Genomic DNA, 17906 nt, shown 5'->3' with positions numbered 1-17906 from the left:
CAGAGCCTGAGCCAGCTGGACACCTTGGTGATGGCCCAAGGGAAGGATTATTGTGAGTGGGATGCTGCCAGCCAGGTACCCTCAAGCAGCTCATGCTGTCACAGGGTGGTTGTGGCTTCCTGAGAGGTCCCACCCGATGCTCTCAGCAGTTTCTGCTGCTCCTGCCTCGGGAAAACAACACCAAGGCAGGGAAAAGGGAAAAAAAGAGGGAGGGCAGAGAGAGGGTCTGCAGAGAGAGGACAGAGCCCAGAGAAGGAGTGGAAATGGACTGGAGGTCTGGGGGACACCAAGCTCCAAGGCTGGGGGGCAGTGGAGGGGAAGGGGGTGAAGAGGAGAGATGTTTTTGGGATAGAAGCAGTGGGATGTGTTATCCTGCTGCAGCTGCTGTGGGCAACAGGGATTCCATGAGAGGCAGGCTGGGGTTTGTGTTTGATGTGTCCTTGAGAGTGATGCCCTCAGAGCTCCCGTCTCCACTGAAAGGGTCAGAACAGCTCCCCAGGTGTGAAAAAATGTGTATTTTATGATTTTTACAAATATTCAAATGAATATTAGATGTGTTGTGTTAGAAAGTGATGCTGTATTCATTTTCTTAAGTAGTGTGTTAAATATAGTTTTAGGGTATAACAAAATGTTAAAATAGAAACTATGCTATGCAGGATAGTTTTTTGAAAAATAGAGGAATGAGGTACTTGCACCAGATAGCAGCCACAGGACACCCAAATCTTTCAGAGAAAGAGAATTTATTGCTCCATTATCAGAAATGAACTTCTTCCTGCCTGGCTCAGCCCTGAAGACGCCGTCAGGATTCAGAGGGAGAAGCTGACACTGCCCAGACAGAATCCTGTGTTTGAATGGGATTGATGCACCATGGATGAGGTGTATGAATGTGCAACAGGCTGTGGCTTTTAAGGGTTAATCCTCTGTTAACATGGGGCCTTCTTCAGGTTTATGTTGCCCAGAAAGAGGTACCTGGATGTCTGTAACTCTTTGTTTTTATTGTCTCATATTGTCCTAATCCAAATTGTCCAGATTTTTATTCCTCTAATTATACTGCTATTTTTATAACCATTTTATTCCTATTTTTAAAACCATTTAAAAATTTTAAAAACAAGTGATTGGAGTTTTTCACCCGAGGGAATGGCAAAAACCAACTTCCAGGGCAAATGGAAGCCTTAAGGAGGAGGAGGAGACACTGTAACATTTTCCTCCCTATCACAAGGCATCAGCTTCCCCTCGGGGTGCTCCATCCATCAACCCCAACCCTAGTGGGAGCAGCCCTGCATCCCTTTCTGGGAAGGATTTTGCTGACCAGCAGAAATGGAGAGGGAGAAGGGTGTGGAGAAGCAGATGAAATACAGACCTTCAGCTGTGCTCAAGGAAAACAAGAGCTGGCTGGGGATGCAACCAGAGCAGAGCCAAGGCCAGGGGTGTGCTGTTGTGCAGCTTGGTGCTGCTCCAGCTGCAGATTTATTGTGCCCTGAGCAGCCTGGGCTGGTGCTGCTGGCAGCTCTGCCCAGCCTCCAGCCAGGCTGTTCCTCATTCCAGGCTCCAGAGCTGCTGGAACAGTGCAGCTGCACATCAGAAGGGCTGGGGGGAGGATCCCTGCTCCCACAGGAGCTGTGGCCATCAGTGGGGCATCCCAGTGCTCCCAGTTTGGGCCATCCCTGGCTGCTGAGCTGGGAGCCCAGCCCCAGCTCCCTGGCCAAGGCACTGTGCTGAAGTCGGTTCCTTTGGGGTACAGGGAGGAATCCTTCTGTTCCCAGCTGAAACAGCTGGAATGCTGCTTGGGGGAACATCTGGGGGTGCTGAGGCAGGAGCCAGGGGCAAGGTGCTGCCCAGCCTGGGGCTGTGTGCTGGGCATCCCTGCAGGATCAAAGCTGGGTGGGTTTTCCTCTCTGCTTTGCTGCTGCTCCCAGTGGGAAGGTTGGGAATGGCCAGCCCAGATCTGCACCTGCTCTTGGGAAGGAATAATGTGTCCTGGAGCAGCAGGCAGGGCACACAGGGCTGCCAGCTGTGCATGGCCCAGGTCAGACTGTGCCACTGCAGCCACTGCAGCTTGTCCCTGGTGCCTGAGGATTTTAGCTTTTATATTTCTCAAATCCACTGCTTTAGTGTATAACTCTAAATTCTATATAGAGTGTTAGCTACTGCCTTCACATTTCGGTCAGACAAAACAATCCTTCTGGGCCTGAAACTCAAGGACACCCTACAGCCTTGGGCCCCAAAAAGTATAAACAAAAGTGAATTGGGGAGGAGCAAACTGGGGGAACATGACTTCATTAACCTGAAGCTGTAATTGGAGGATTAACCCCCGATATGTGAATGGGCCAAACTTCTAACTGTATGAAAAACTCGTGACCATTGTCCATCCTGGGTGTAGCCTCTGGGAGACTTCTGGCTGCCCAAGGTGTGCCCATTGAACACCTTCAATAAATACCTGTTTTTATCCTCTTAATCTGGTCTAGCCTCTGTTCTAGGTGGCCACTCCAAGGCACCATCCCCAGCAGGATCCCCCCTGTCCTGCTGTGACACCCTCTGAGCTCCTCCAGCCTCAGCCACAGCTCCACACCTGGAGGCTGGCAGGATTTTGTAGGATTTTTTTTTTCCACGCCTTTTCCCAACTGTTTGTGCTCTTTTGGATGCTGGGAGCCCTCTCTTCTTGTTTTCTCCCATCATGTGACAAAAATCCCACCAAAAGTTTGCAGATACTGAGCAGAACCCTTGCCATTAGAAAGGCTGAAGCCTTTAACTTTATTTTTCTCTCTCTCTGGGGATATTTGACCACCTCTTCTTCTTTTCTCTGCCTTCCCACACCTGCAGTTCTCCTTTCCTTTGTTTCTCCTTCTTAGAGAGGAGAGAAGAACACCTAAAATGCAGTTTTTTTCTGTTTTGAGGGAAACTGCAGTTGGGAAATGACCAGCCAAGAGGCCCATGGCCTTTTCCTGTTTCAGCTGCTTGACATCTGTGTCAATCCAGGTGAATGATTAACTCTCCCTGCTGCTCCATTCCCCTCCCTCTGCCCTGGCAGGACCTTTCCTGTCCCCATGCCAGGGCCAGGAGCAGCCCTGCTCTCATGCTGTGCATCACTCCTGCCAAATGTTCCCTGACAAATCTTTTTTTTTCTTTCATAGAAGTCCTCCTGCAGGTTACAAGCAGGAAACAGCAGCCAGTGGGGCTCATTCTCAGGGAATCCAGGAATTCTCAGTGGTCCCAGGAATCCAGGATCAGCTGTGGGTGCTCAGCAGCTTCTCAGATGAATTAGCAACCCAAGGCTGGAGGCAGTCAGAGCTCCTCCATCCCATTAATCAGTTCTCATTTAAACTGAGGGAGGGGTGAGGCTGCAAAATGTTCTCAGTTATTCTCAAATGTCAGCCTGACTTGGATGTGGGGAGAAGAGATAACCCAACTAAAATAAAAATAAAATAATAATAAAATAAAATAATAATAAAATAAAATAAATAAAATAAAAATAAAATTTAAAAAATAATAAAAATAAAATAAAAATAAAATAAAAAAAAACAAAATTTAAAAATAATAAAAAATAAAATAAAAATAAAATAAAATAAAATTTTTAAAATAAAATTTAAAAAATAAAAAAAAATAAAATAAAAATAAATAATAAAATAAATAAAATAAATAAAAGAAATAAAATAAAAAATAAAATAATAAAAATTTAAAAATAAAAATAAAATAAAATAAAAAAATAAATAAAATAAAATTTTAAAATACATAAAAATAATAAAAAATAAAATAAAAATAAAATAAAATAAAATAAAAATAAAATAAAAATAAATAAAAAATAAAATAAAAATAAAATAAAAATAAAATAAATAAAAATAAATAATAATAAAATTTAAACAATAATAAAAAATAAATAAAATAAAATAAAATAAAATAAAATAAAATAAAATAAAATAAATAATAAAAATAAATGCAAGCCTGGAGTTGTATGGGAGTCTCCAAAATAAGAGGTTTTTAAAACAGGTGATGGAAACAAGGTGGTCCAGGTCAGCTGGAGCTGCATTTGGAGGAGCTGGCTCAGACATGATGGGTGGCTCCAGCTGGTGGTGGTAGGAAGGCACCTCCTGCTCAGGCTGTGCTCCCCAGGCAGCTCCTCCTTTGGGATTATGCAGCTTTGGAGCTGCCTTCACCACAAGTCCTGTTTTTCTGTGCTGGACTGCCTGGGCAATGAGAGGCACAGCCCTGCTGGCTCTGAGGAATGGCTCAGAAGAGCTGGGGAGGGCCTGAGATCATTCCAAGGGCTGTGTGGCATCTCCCAGGGAAGCTGTGAGTTTATCCACCCTGAGGCTCAAGGGAGGGTGTAAATGTCCCTGGGGATTGGGAAGCTGTAAAATGTTCACCTGAAAAACTCCAAAGCCAAGAATTAAAACCTGCAGGATTTATTAACAGGATGGGTTTAACAGCAGCCTTCTCTTGAAAAATTCCACAGGTTACATGCCTGGAAAACATGGTGAGTTATTAAATCAGGTTACATTGTGCCAAGAATGTTGGGGTAAAACACTTCAGAAACCTCCATGCTTAAGGAGCAAACCCCTCTCCCAAAGTGCCTCTGCAGCCCTTGTTTGCTCCAGCACATCCTCTGGATCTCCCCAAAAGTGGGATCTTCTGAGAGCTTTCAGGAGAGTGCAAGATATTGAACACACCCAGCTCAGTTTCAGCAGAAACAGAAGTGTCCTGCCAGAGTTTGTCACTGGAATTATCCTCTGTGTGCTGGGAACGGTAAACAGGTCAAGAGCCTGCTTGGGGAGGGGTTTTCTTTGGTTTGGAGCAGGAAAATGCCTTTGGGCCTTGGAAGTGGAGGGAAAGCTTTATTTTATTTATTTTATTTTATTTTATTTATTTATTTTATTTTATTTATTTTATTTCATTTCATTTCATTTCATTTCATTTTATTTCATTTCATTTCATTTCATTTCATTTCATTTTTTTATTTCATTTTATTTTTTATTTATTTTATATTTTTATTTTTATTTTAATGTTTATTTTATTTTATTTTATTTTATATTTTTTAATTTTATTTTATTTTAATTTTCTTTTATTTTATTTTTATTTTTTTTATTTTTCATTTTTATTTATTCTTTTTCTTTACTTTCTTTTTTTTCTTTTTTCTTTTCTTTTTTTTTTTATTTTTTTATTTTTTTATTTTCTTTTATTTTATTTTATTTTTTATTTATTTATTTATTTTCTATTTTATTTTATTTTTTTATTTGTGTTTAAGATCAAAATCCAGGCTCCAAGAAAATACATTTTTCCCACCAGGAACTTCTTCCCTCCCTCTGAGGATGGCCTTGTGCTGCAGCTGTGCAGGGAGCAGGGGGCCAGAAATGTCATTTAAAGCCCCTGCACAGTGGGCAGGCAGGGAGAGCACTGGAGAGGGGACACTGGAGAGCTCCAGTGAGGAGCCCAGAGCTCACACCCCACCAGGGGCTGGGTGCCCTGCCTTGCTCTGAGACCAGCTGAACCAGAAACTCCTCTTCTGTTCTCCTTTTTTCTCTGCCCCCTTCAGCGTGGCACATGCCAGGAGCTGCTGGAACAAACCCAGAAAGCAGCAAGGGGGGCTGTGCTGAGACTTGTTTGTGCAGAGGTTTGCCCCTCCTTGGCCTGAAGGGTCATTTTACACAGAAATTGCAGAGCTGGTGCCAGAGATTTGCAGAGGAGATGAGTTTCCCATCTGATTCAGAATAAATGGATATATTTCGTTTCTCACTCCTTCTGCTTTAAGGATTAAAAAGGCAATTACAGAGCCCAGGCTTGTGCCACAGTGCTGGGGAGCTTTGCTTCTCAAGGGGACAAGGAGGATCCCATTCCTGCTTCTCAAGGGGACAAGGAGAATCCCATTCCTGCTCCTCATCCTCAGCCACCTCTGGACATTCACTGCTCCTGGCTCCTCCTGAGCTGTGCCAGGGCTCCTGCCATGCCAGCAGAGCTGAGTAAAGGAGCAAGAATCTCTCTGTGTTTCCTGACAAGGGCTGTGCAGTGCCCTGGGCATGTGTGTGCACAATTATAGCCATCCCCTCCCTGCTATCCCAGCTCCATCCCCTCCCTGCTATCCCAGCTCCATCCCCTCCCTGCTATCCCAGCTCCATCCCCTCCCTGCTATCCCAGCTCCATCCCCTCCCTGCTGTCCCAGCTCCATCCCCTCCCTGCTATCCCAGCTCCATCCCCTCCCTGCTATCCCAGCTCCATCCCCTCCCTGCTGTCCCAGCTCCATCCCCTCCCTGCTATCCCAGCTCCATCCCCTCCCTGCTATCCCAGCTCCATCCCCTCCCTGCTATCCCAGCTCCATCCCCTCCCTGCTATCCCAACTCCATCCCCTCCCTGCTATCCCAACTCCATCCCCTCCCTGCTATCCCAGCTCCATCCCCTCCCTGCTATCCCAGCTCCATCCCCTCCCTGCTATCCCAACTCCATCTCCTCTGGCACTTTGTTCTGCACACCTGGCCAGGGCTCCTTGTGCAGGGGAACACCACAGCCCCCAGGCAGATTCCTGAGGCTTTGGAGGTGTTCCTACCCTAAACTGACATGGAATCACTGGCTGCATCTAGCCCTGCACCTCTGCATTCCTCACCACAATCAGGGCCAGCCTCACTGGCAGCAGCTGCAGCAGAGGCACCTGGTCCCACTTCTGCACCAGCAGCTCCTCTTGGCCAAAAACAACTTGTTCTTTTAGAAAGCTTCCCTGAAGTGCCCTCCTAAAAGCACTAACAGCACTCCTGGAGGGCTGCCATGGTCTCCCTCTAAGTGCAAGTCACTTGAAAGCCTGCTGGGGAACTCAGAAAATGCAGAAGCATGTAGAGAACAGAATGTTTGCCTTGGTGGATTCCTGACTCTTTCCTGCTGAGTGCTGGTGAGCATCTTTGCAGGAGCAAGGTCCTGTGCACCCAGGGAAGGGTCCAGTTTTTGGTAAACATGTCCCTTCAGCCTCTGCAACCCAAAATACAGGGCCAGAGCAGGCACCTCTGCTGGGTGCTTTGTTTACCCCCCTCTGTTCTGTAGCCCTTGGATGGGTTTTTCCCCTCCTCACTTGTGGATTCCTTAGTTATTCAGCTGCTAAAAGAGCTGGTCCCAAATCTGGGGGCATTGCCCTGGCAGTGTCTTTGTCACATTGTCAGTGACAAGGTGGGGCTGGCAGCTCTGTCTGTGACCCCTGCACCCCCTCTGGGAGTTTTGCTGTCACCCCCATGGCACAACACACCTTTGTCTTTTTCTAAACACTGCTTTTCCTAAAGACCCAGTCCTCCATCAGCTGCCTCTCCATGGCTCCTGTATCCTCCATGCCCAGCTGGGTTCATTTGCAGGGATGGCTTTCTCACCAGCCACCCCTGAAAACATTGAACATCTGAATATCCAAAGCCACCCTTAGCATTCCCATCATCACTTACTCCTGGGAGATGCCTGGATGGGTTCTGTGTCCTGCACTGATGTTTCAGCCCACAGCTGCCCTTCCTGTGTGCCTGGCACCTTGGTGCTCTGCTTTTGTGGCCACCTCCTGCTCTCTCAGGTGGCAGGGGCAGCCCTGGCACTGCTGGTGTGCCCTCTGTGCCCCACGAGCAGTGACCACCGAGCCAGCTCTGCCCTCTTTGGGTGCAAAGCCCTGACCAAGCCCTGCTGTTTGCCTGCAGCTTCAGCCCCTTTTTGGCAAGCAGTGAAAACACCCCATGGGTGCCCCTGGCAGGGCCGTGGGGCACAGCTGGATCCCTGCCCTCCCTGCCAGCCCTGCAGGGATGCACAGCTGGGCCCTGCAGGGACAGCAGGGCTCTGCAGCCACTCCTCCCCCAGCAGTTGTGTAAGTGCCCTGGCAGTGGGGTGGCTGCCTGCCCTCCCTGCCCTGCCCAGCTCCACTATAAATCCCTCCCTCCCTTCCCACCGAGGAGGTGACACACAGCTGGCTGGGGCTGGAGGTAAGTGTGCCCAGAGGGCTGAGGAGCCTTCCCTTCCCTCCCCGTGCCACCCCTGGGCTCCTCTGAGTTGGGCTGCTCACAGGGTCAGTGTGGAAAGTGTGGAAAGTGTGGAAAGTGTGGCAGGAGCAGGTACAGGGGGGGGCAGAATTGGAATTTCTTGGTGTTATTTGTAGCTTCTCCTCAAGGAGGGAGGGAATCAAATAGCAAATGTAGCTGGGGGGTGTTTGTGATATAGGTTAGCTAGTTCCCACCATGCAAAAAAAAAGAGGCTTCCCCAGAAGAGCTGACAGTGAGCAGCTCTTGCTGGTGCTTTCTGGATTTACAAGGGAGAAAGTCCAGGTTTTATTCCAAGCCAGGAAAGCAGAGTATTCATTAGGTGCTGCTTTATGACTGAAAGTTGAAATAATTCTGGAGAATTTGGTGGGTTTAACAAAATACTGTGTCCAACCCCATTTTTTTTACTGAAGACTTTTTTTTTTTTTTCTTTCTTTTTTCCTGCTGATTACACCATCCTCTGTGTCTGGTGGGAGCTGAAAGCCCTTCCAGGGACTGGTGCCAGCCCTAGAGACATCCTGCCCTGCTGAATGAATCACTCCCCTGAGCAGGGGGCTCCCTCCAGCCCTGGGGTTAAACCACAGATGGCAGCAGCACCCCCAGGGCACCTGGGTGGGGGTCCTGCCTCTGGAATTGTCCAGCCCAAGCCATGGAGCCTGGCCTTCATCCCTTGTTTTATGGCACTGCCAGGGATCAGGATCCGTCTTCCTCACCAGGAGTTTTGTAGGGCTGGATGCCAACCCAGGGGCTGTTGCCCTTCCAGCCCTGCAGGAGACACAGAATCCTCCTGAATCCAAGGGGTGCCACACCTGCAGCCCCTCTGCCAGCCCCAGTGGCCACCCCAAAGCCAGCCTCACCTTCCCTGGGGGTGGGGGACAGCACCCTGCCACAGAGGCACAAATTGAATAGTTCCAGTGCATTTTTTATTTTTTATTTTTTTTCTTCTAAGAGAGACAGGGGCAGATATCCAAAGATAAAATACAAATATTTGCTAGTCTGATAGGGCAGGAAACTTTAAACCCAGCTTGTAAATACAAGCTGGCAGTGAACTGTGGCTCAACTACATTATTTCAAAGCCAGTTTTCCAGGAAAGCTGCAGGGATTTGAGAGCAGCCCAGGGAGCACACTGTAAAAGTGGAGAGATTTTTTTTTTTTAAACAAAGGGTGGGAAAAGAGAAAATTATTAATTAAGATATTTAACCTAACTTGTAAACCAAGAGCCCAGAATGCTGGGGAATGGAATGGGGTTTGGGGAAAGAGAAATTCCCTACGGAGGGCATGCCAGGAGCTGCCTCCTGAGAGTGATGATCATCTGTGGGGTTTTTTCCAGCCCCTGGGAGCCCAGCAGAGCCTGCAGGGATGAGAGTGGCCGTGGTGGGTGCGGGGGTCAGCGGGCTGGCAGCCACCAAGTGCTGCCTGGACGAGGGGCTGGAGCCCACCTGCTTCGAGCAGAGTCAGGACATCGGGGGGCTCTGGCGCTACACGGTGAGCCAGGAGAGCTGTCCTCCTCCCTGCCCCTGCAGAGATGGGGACACACACCACACACACACACACTGCTGCAGTGACAACAACAGCTTCCTCTTCATTGCAGGCTCTTCTTGGGTTTTACACCCCTAACAAAGCGTGGTCTTAAGTCATTAGCTGCATCAAAGCAGCTCGTCATATTCATCGGACAAAGCAATAGCTTATTGTGTTTGATTGCTGCAAAGCATGTGCAAATTTTGTGGTATTCTATTCTATTCTATTCTATTCTATTCTATTCTATTCTATTCTATTCTATTCTATTCTATTCAAAGAATTAACCTCAATAATTAATGGGAAAGAGTTTACAACAAATTAGTAAGTTCAAGTGTACAACGAATTATTAATTATTATTATTATTATTTACGACAAATTAATAGTTGGGCACATAGGCTGCTCACTAGGGCACAGATCCCCTAACTGTAAATATCCCTTTTGTGTCTGTTTTATTGGTTTCCATGCTAACAGCCTTGCTTTCTTCCTGGATATGGATAAACTCCTACTTTATCAATTTCTTTGTTGTGTTTGTGAGGGTTCCCAGGATTAGGTGAGAGATGAGAAATCTGGCTCCATGTTCTCAGAAGGCTGATTTATTATTCTATTCTATTCTATTCTATTCTATTCTATTCTATTCTATTCTATTCTATTCTATTCTATTCTATTCTATTCTATTCTGTTCATACTATGCTAGAACTATACTGAAGAAAGAGAAAGGATACAGACAGAAGGCTTAACAAGAATGAGTAATAAAAAAAACTCATGACTGACTCCTCAAAGTCTGACACGGTGATTGGTCATTAAGTGAAAGCAATTCACATGAAACCAGTCAAACATGCACCTGCTGGATAAACCATGTCCAGACCACATTCCAGAGGAGCCAGACACAGGAGAAGCGAATCAGATAATTATTCTTTACATTTTTCTCTGAGGCTTCTCAACTTCCCAGGAGAAGAAATCCTGGACAAAGAGGATTTCTCACAAAATACGACAGTGGCATTTCTTCTTCTGTTAGCTCTCTTTGGCCAGCTGCTAAGGCCATCCTCACCTCTCCTCAGCTCTGCAGGGTTGTGGGGTGGCTGGAGTGGCTGTGCTGGGTGCTGAGCTGCACCCTGAGGTCAGGGCAGGGTAGGACAGTGCCCAGCCCGGGCACAGGGCTGATGCCCCCGGGTGCCATGGCAGGAGCACATCGAGGCCGGCCGGCCCAGCCTGTACGCGTCAGTCATCAGCAACACCTCCAAGGAGATGTCTGCCTTCTCTGACTTCCCCTTCCCCGAGCACTTCCCTGCGTTCCTGCCCAATGCCCTGCTCCTGGACTACCTCCGGCGCTACACCGAGCACTTCGGCCTGCGGGAGCACATCAGATTTGGGGTGAGTGATGGGTGCCCTGCCCTGCTCCCACCCACCCTGCGTGCCCCTGGTGACTTGTGGCATTTTTGGGGTTCCCCATCAGAGGAGGAATTGAAGAATCTGACTCCATGTTCTTAGAAGGCTGATATGACACATGACAAGACGTTATTAATTCTATACGGAACTATACTAAAGAATAGAGAAAGGATACAGACAGAAGGCTACAAAGAATGGTAATGAAAACCTGTGACTCTCTCTTCCAGAGTCCCAACACAGCCTGGCTGTCGTTGGTCATTAAGTCAAAACAATTCCCATGAAACCAAACAGACAGCCACCTGTTGGATAAACAATCTCTAACCACATTCCAAAGCAGCAAAACACAGGAGAAGCAAATGAGATAATACTGTTTTCCTTTTTCTCTGAGGCTTCTCAGCTTCCCAGGGGAAAAAATCCTGGGCAAAGAGGATTTTTCCAGAAAATGTGACAGTGACTTTTCTTCACTCCCACGTTTCAGAGCACCGTTGTCAGCATCCGTAAGCGCCCCGACTTTGCCACCACGGGCCAGTGGGAAGTGGTCACGGAGGCAGGGGGGAAGCAGACATCATATGTCTTTGATGCTGTTATGGTTTGCAGCGGCAGTTTCTCGGAGCCATCCCTCCCCCTGCAGTGTTTTCCCGGTATGGTGCAGGGCTGCCTTTGGTCACCTGCTTCAGGGGCTGGGGAGGGAAGATTTAGGGGTTATCCAGGGAAAATCCTGCCTTTCTTTTCTTGCTTCTGCTTTCCAAACCTGCTGGCATCAACAGCAATATTTCCCCGTGCTCGAGCAGCTTTGTCTCTGAGACCCCATTTTGGAGTGGAAGCATCAATTAATTCTGTGTGCATGGGGTGGAGGGCTGGACCTCCCCAAGACCTTGGGGCCAGAGATTGCACTTCCTTGCTCTTGCCATCTGGATTGCTTTTTCACACCAGTTCTCCCAGCAAAATCCACAGATGCTGGCGTGCTTCAGAGCTCTGTTTCTTTTCCCCCCTCCGAGGCATCGAGAGGTTCCGAGGGCAGCGCTTCCACAGCAGGCAGTACAAGCATCCTGACGTGTTCCAGGGCAAGCGTGTCCTCGTGGTGGGCATGGGCAACACAGGAGTGGACATCGCCGTGGAGGCCAGTCGTGTCGCTGCAAAGGTGCCACCACCCTGCCACCCCTGGGCTCTGGGGACAGGGACACTGGGCACTGTGGTTGTCAATCGTTGTGGTGTTGTGGTGGGTCTCAGCACGAGGTGAGAGATGAGGATTGACTCCAAGTTTTTAGAAGGTTGATTTATTATATTATATTGTGATATTATATGATATCTGAAAATGATATACTAAAACTATACTAAAAAAAGAGAAAGGAGACATCAGAAGGCTAGAAAAGAAGAATAATAAAAACTCGTGACAGACTCAGAGAGTCCGACACAGCTGGCTGTGATTGGCCATTAATTAAAAACAATTCACATGTTGGGTAAACAGTTCTCTAAATCACATTCCAGAGGAGCAAAACATGGAGAAGCTGAAGCTTCCCAGGAGAAGAAACCCTGGCGAAGGGATTTTTCATAAAATATCACAGTAACAGGGGACAGCAGCTCAGTGTGCTGTCATCACAGGTGTACAGTCTTTCTGAGCATGAATTTTTTGGTCAAACACCTCCCTTGAGAGCAAGCAAGCTGGTTTTCTTCTTGTCTCCTGTTTCACCTCCATCACCAGCAGCCAGGAGAAATGAAAGCTGCTGTTGCTGCTTTTCCGTCGCACTGTCTGCGCCGTGCCCCTCTGAGTTTCTATGTGCAGGAAAAGCAGGAGATTCATCCCCTGAAGCTTTGGTTCTTCTCTTCCAGGTGACCATCAGCACCACTCGAGGAGCCTGGCTGCTCAGCCGTGTGTCTGAGCACGGCTACCCCTGGGATATGATTTTAAACACTCGCCTCATGACCCTGATCAAAACCAAACTCCCCGCACCCCTTTCATGGCGGTTGATTAATTACAAGGTGAACCAGTGGTTCAACCACGAAAACTATGGCCTTCAGCCAGAGAACAGGTACTTCTTGGTGGTCCCCATGCTGAGGAGCTTGTGGTGTGGGCAGGGGAAGATGTTCAGCAACCAGCATCAACCAATGCCTGGACTGGGGTGATCTCCAATGGGGAGGAGAAAATAAGCTGCAGCTCCCTTAAGTGGTGAAAGATTGGGCATGCTGGAAAAGCCCAGGAAGGCCCAGAGGAGTTCTCCTTGTGGGGGTCTCTGGGTAAAGAGGAGAAGGAAGGCTTAAAGCATGGATCAGTTCTGGAAAGAGATGGTTTGAAGAGTAACTGAGTGAAGGGAATAAGGTGGCAGGAGATGTCCGTGAATCACTCACGCTGGGGGACAGGGTGACATCGGTGACACGTGTCACTGCTTGGAGGTGGGAGGCAGGGCTGTTTGCTGAGAGAAATGGCACCAGGAGGTGTGAGCTGGTGGGAGGAGGAGCAGGGGAGCAGCAAGGCTTGTTTGTGGTGCCCCGCTCTGAGAGGCCCTGGCTCTCCACAGCTGGCTGGTGCGGGAGCCCTTGGTGAACGACGAGCTCCCGAGCTACATCCTGACAGGCAGGATCACCATCAGGCCGGGGGTGAAGGAGTTCAAGGACAGCTCAGTCCTGTTCCACAACTGCCCTGAGGAGGAGCCCATCGATGTCGTTGTCTTCAGCACGGGCTACACCATCTCCTTCCCCTTCCTGGAAGAATCCATCATCAGGGTGGAGAACAAGCACATGTCCCTCTACAAATACGTGTTCCCACCCCGGCTGCAGAAGCCCACCCTGGCTGTCCTTGGGGTGATTAAGCCCTTTGGAGCCATCATGCCCGTGGCAGAGATGCAGGCACGCTGGGTGAGCCGTGTCTTCAAAGGTAGGGCAGCGAAGGTGAGCCCTCCTGTGCCCCAAAATGCAGCTCAGACTAAAGTGGACAGGTTTTGTCCCTCCAGCCAGGGAGATCCCAGAGCTAAGAAGTTCATAGTGGACAAAGGAGCATTTCCAAGGCTCAGAGTTCCCAAGTTATTTCACTTCAGCTAAGCTACAGCAACATGAGTGAGGAAAGAAACCTCCAGGTGTTTTGGTTGGGGTTTTTAATAAAACTAGTAAGAATAACCTCGTGGAGGGCTGGGTCAGGACTACTCCACAGAGGTGAGAAGCTCTGGGGTTTCTCTTTGGGATGATCCCCTCTGGGGCTTGCACAGCCCATCTGCCCCCACATCACCTGCCTGTGCCCTGACAGCACACATCTGTGAGAGCAGGAGGAGGTGTGGGTGAATTTGGAACACTGGAGAGCTGATTTGGGGCAGGACTGCAGCACTTCCAAACAAACTGCCAGCAAGGAGAGTTTCCTGCCCTCCCAGGGAAGGGATTCCCACATTTTGCATCACTGAGTGAGTTCACAGCTCCCCGCCAGGAGTTAACTCTGCAGGGTGCTCTCCTCTCTCTTCCAGGCTTGTGTCAGTTGCCTCCCCAGGCTGTCATGGAGAAGGAAGTAAATGAGAAGAAGAAAAACCAAATCCAATGGTAAGTCATTCCCCAGAGCCCCAAAGGTTTCTTGGTGGATTGAAAAACCTCTGGAGTTTTTGGGGCAGCAACACCTGGGCTCTCACTCTGTGCCTGTTCCCTGCAGGCATGGCAGAGGAGAGGGGAGGATTCCTGGATCCAGCTTCCCCTTTACTCCCCTGCAAAGAGCCAATGCAACCTTTGATTTAACACTGATATTTTGCCTGTTGGTGACAGCAAGAAATTAATTCAGGGTACTCAAGGCTAAAGCTCACTTGGGAGTTGGGGAAGAATGCCAGGATCCCCAGGGACTGAGAGATAAAATGGCAGGGAAATTAATGGTAATAAATGCAAATTAATTCACCTGGTGGGGGGGGGAGGAAAGCCAACCCACAACCAGCAAGGTGTACACACAGATTGTCTCATCTCACTGTGAACAGGTGTCTGAGCACACTGGTGTGTGCCTCACAGGCAGGCAAAAGGCTCAAAGGGATTAGGGAATGGATGAGCCAATCCCAGGAGTCTGGGTGATAGTTAAATCCATGGCTCACTTAAATAGCTATAGGAGAAAAGGTATAGGAGAGCGAAGTCCAGAATTGCACAGAATGCAATACAAGTGGGTGTGGGCCTTTGCAGACCTCTGAAGGTGGGACATGAAGCTGTGAATTCTGCAGAGAAGGTGAACTGGAGGCAATTCTCCAAGGCACTGAGCTTCCTTGCAATATTTGGTGGAAATGAACGTGAGGGATACTAAAGGGTGCCACCTTTCTCATGCTGCACGTGACTTTTCTGCAAAGAGCCAAGGGATTTGGGGTGGAGGGGGTTTTTGTTTGCTTGCTGTGACCCAAAACTGGTTTGCCAAAGTCTCTTAATAAAGATTCACCAAGGGGAAGGGGAGGAATAGGGGCAACTTGTGAGTGAGGAAGAGGAGGATGGACTGGAGCCAGCATCACTTTACAGGAGCTGTGTGGTGGCCAGGATTTGTGTCACAGGCTCCCACTGCACCTACATCCAGTCCTTTCCTAGAGAACCCAGCTGCATTCCAGGTGCAATAACAGCAAGGAGGCAGAGGATCTCCACCCCAGCTCCTCTAAGCCCTGCTGACTCCAATCTTCCTCCTGGCCTCTTTCTCTCCTCTGATCATTCAGGTTTGGTCTGACCTTTGACGAAGTCCTCAAAACCGAGTGGCTGGGCTACCTGGACACCCTGGCCTCCTTCATTGGTGCCAAGCCCAGCGTGCTGGGGCTGCTCTGCACAGACCCTTGGCTGGCCCTCACCATCTTCTTTGGCCCCTGCTCCCCCTACCAGTACAGGCTGGGGGGTCCTGGGCGCTGGCAGGGGGCACGGCAGGCCATCCTCACCCAGTGGGACCGCGTCCTGAAGCCCACCAGGACACGAGTCCCTGCTGGCTCCTCCAGCTCTCTCCTGTCTCTCCTGACTGTGGCGGGATTCCTTCTGCTCCTGGCTGCTGTGGTTTTTGGTTTCCTATAGCTTTTAGGGCACGTTTGTTTGTTTATTGTTTGCTTGGGTTGGTTGGTTGGTTGTTTTTTTGTCCTGAAGGATTTTATCTCAGGTCAGACAGCTCCTCAGGGGGCCACGGGACTGGGGAAAAGGATTTCAGTGTCACCAGCACGTTTTATGAAAAATCCTTTCCTTAGGATCTTTTCTCCTGAGAAGCAGAGAGACCTCAGGAACAAATGTAAACAATGATTATCTGGTGCTGTGGAATCAACAGGTGGATCTGGGATTGGTCTCATCTGGTTGTTTCTAATTAAGGGCCAGTCACAGTCCAGCTGTCCAGACTGTCTCAGTCACAGACAAACCTTTGTTATTCATTCCTTTTCTATTCTTAGCCAGCCTTCTGCTGAAATCCTTTCTTCTATTCTTTTAGTATAGTTTTAATATAATGTACATCATAAAATAATAAACCAAGCCTTCTGATACATGGAGCCAACTTTCTCATCTTCCCTCATCCTGGGTCCCCTGCAAGCACCCTCACAAATGGTGACCCCGAGTAAAGAAACCACCCCATTTCAATAGAAGGCAACAAACTTTAATCTGCAGCCTGCAGCATAAACCTCCCTCTGCTCCAGCTCAACCCCCAGCCCAGCTTTGCAGGCCTCATTAACCAGGGATGGCACTTGCCCAAGTGCATTTTGCCCCTCTGCTCCCCTGCCTGCTGCCAGGAGCAGAGCAGGGATTGGTGCCACAATTGTGCCTGGATCATCACCCAAGACAGGATGCAGAGAGGACAGGACCAGCCGAAGGGGTGGTGTGTCACAGGAGCAGGAGTGGCCAGGAATTATCTGGGCTGTGTACACAGGTCAGGCTGCCCCCTTCTCCAAACCTAAACACTGCAACCCCAAAATCCCAGCTGAGGTTGAACTGGTGCATGTTTCCAGTTGTTTGGAAAGATTCCAGGTTTGTCACACAGGAGCCTGTGGGGCTGAGCACTCCTGGCTTTGCTTCCTTCCATGCCCCACACCTGGACAACCCCGAGGCTTTGTTGTGTGCATGGAGAGACTTGAAATGAATAAAATCTCAGTGGCTGTGGCAAGAGTGTGCTGTAGATGCCTCCTTGTGCTTTCCTGGTGTGCATGGGAAGAGCTGGGGGGGAGAGCCCGTGTCTGAGCCACCGATTGCTGTGGCAGCTCCCAAGGCTGGGGCTCTCAGGGGTGCCAGTCCTGACACCCCAAATGAGGCTGCACAGGCTCCATGTCCCACACCCACGCTGCCTGCTGGCCAAGGGAGGGTGTTCTGCTGATCTCCACGGGCAGTGCTGAGAGCACTGGGCATGGAAGGAGGATGCCACCATGGCAAAATGATCTCCAGGCGGTGCCACTTTTGACATGGAAACACAAAAAGTTTCAGCTGTGTTTCCTGGGGAAGCCCATGGTGCAAGAGAGACTCCTCTCTCCTTGATGAACTGAGAATTAATTATCTGAACGGGGATCTGAGGGCTGAATGCATTGGAAATTTAGATGGGGGGAGGAAGAATGTTTTTAGAAAGTTTTCATCCTGATTTCTGCGTGTTTCTTTTCTAGTTGTAAGTTAATAAAGTTTTTTCCCTTTCATTCCCAAGTTAGAGCCTGCTTTGCTCTATTTCTGATCACACCTCACAGCAGACACCAGAGAGGAAGCATTTTCATAGAGAGCACTGGCTCAAACCATACCAGGATGCCAAGGGAACAGGAGCCCAGCACAGGCACCACAGAAGGATCAGGAGAGCCCCACGTTGCCACCTGGGCTGGAGTAGGGACAAGTGGCAGTGTGGGAGTCCTTGCAAGCGCATTACCTTTGGGATTATCTCCGAATTGTCACCTGGCACCGCCACAGTGAAAAGTCCAGAACTTTCTTCCAGTGCATTTAAGCCCTCAGGGTGGGGGATTGCAGGTGTAAAGGTCAGTAATGCAAGAGCTGGGGCTGTGCCTGGACTTCAGCCTTCCCTCCTCCTTCCCAGAGGAACCCGAGGGAAATTTGGAGGGCAGAGCAGCGAAGAAGGCACAGCACCACAGCCCTGCGAGG

At 48.9% G+C, this 17906-nt stretch overlaps 2 protein-coding genes across 9 annotated transcripts in view; both read left to right on the top strand.

Annotated features, from left to right (window-relative positions):
* The window catches only part of LOC103823406 (dimethylaniline monooxygenase [N-oxide-forming] 4), a 215418-nt gene that overhangs the window by 188438 nt on the left and 9074 nt on the right, over positions 1-17906 (top strand). The window contains exon 1 of one of the 3 annotated variants that reach the window (XM_050977350.1): positions 17481-17905. The exons of 1 other annotated variant lie outside the window; for it this stretch is intronic. The gene's annotated coding sequence lies outside the window, so the exon portion shown is untranslated. Of the gene's footprint in view, positions 1-17480; position 17906 lie in introns of those variants that run through there. One more of the 3 variants, XM_050977349.1, reaches the window with a different exon arrangement.
* FMO1 (flavin containing dimethylaniline monoxygenase 1) lies at positions 7855-17482 on the top strand. Of its 6 annotated transcripts, XM_009098472.4 has the most exons (9): positions 7855-7922; positions 9307-9461; positions 10677-10865; positions 11359-11521; positions 11879-12021; positions 12711-12910; positions 13397-13752; positions 14330-14402; positions 15530-16324. In XM_009098472.4, the coding sequence occupies exons 2-9, from the start codon at positions 9336-9338 to the stop codon at positions 15870-15872; spliced, it is 1593 nt and encodes a 530-aa protein (XP_009096720.3). In that variant the 5' UTR covers positions 7855-7922; positions 9307-9335; the 3' UTR covers positions 15873-16324. The 6 variants fall into 6 exon arrangements, with proteins under 6 accessions (XP_009096720.3, XP_018779038.2, XP_030082249.2 ...); XM_018923493.3 differs by lacking the exon at positions 9307-9461 and having other exon boundaries at positions 7894-7922; XM_030226389.2 differs by lacking the exons at positions 7855-7922; positions 15530-16324 and adding an exon at positions 17464-17482 and having other exon boundaries at positions 7929-9461.

This window comes from Serinus canaria, chromosome 8, assembly GCF_022539315.1.
Source record: "Serinus canaria isolate serCan28SL12 chromosome 8, serCan2020, whole genome shotgun sequence".
NCBI classification, from domain to species: Eukaryota; Metazoa; Chordata; class Aves; order Passeriformes; family Fringillidae; genus Serinus; species Serinus canaria.
Note: the sequence above shows the minus strand (reverse complement) of the source record. Positions and strands in the feature narration are given on the sequence as shown.

What these genes read in the sequence shown, in the direction of transcription:
- FMO1 (XM_009098472.4), top strand. Translation starts at nt 9,336, where the DNA reads ATGAGAGTGGCCGTGGTGGGTGCGGGGGTCAGCGGGCTGGCAGCCACC. An exon ending in GGGAGCACATCAGATTTGGG is followed by an intron (nt 10,866 to 11,358) that starts GTGAGTGATGGG and finishes CCCACGTTTCAG; the next exon opens with AGCACCGTTGTCAGCATCCG. An exon ending in GGCCTTCAGCCAGAGAACAG is followed by an intron (nt 12,911 to 13,396) that starts GTACTTCTTGGT and finishes GGCTCTCCACAG; the next exon opens with CTGGCTGGTGCGGGAGCCCT.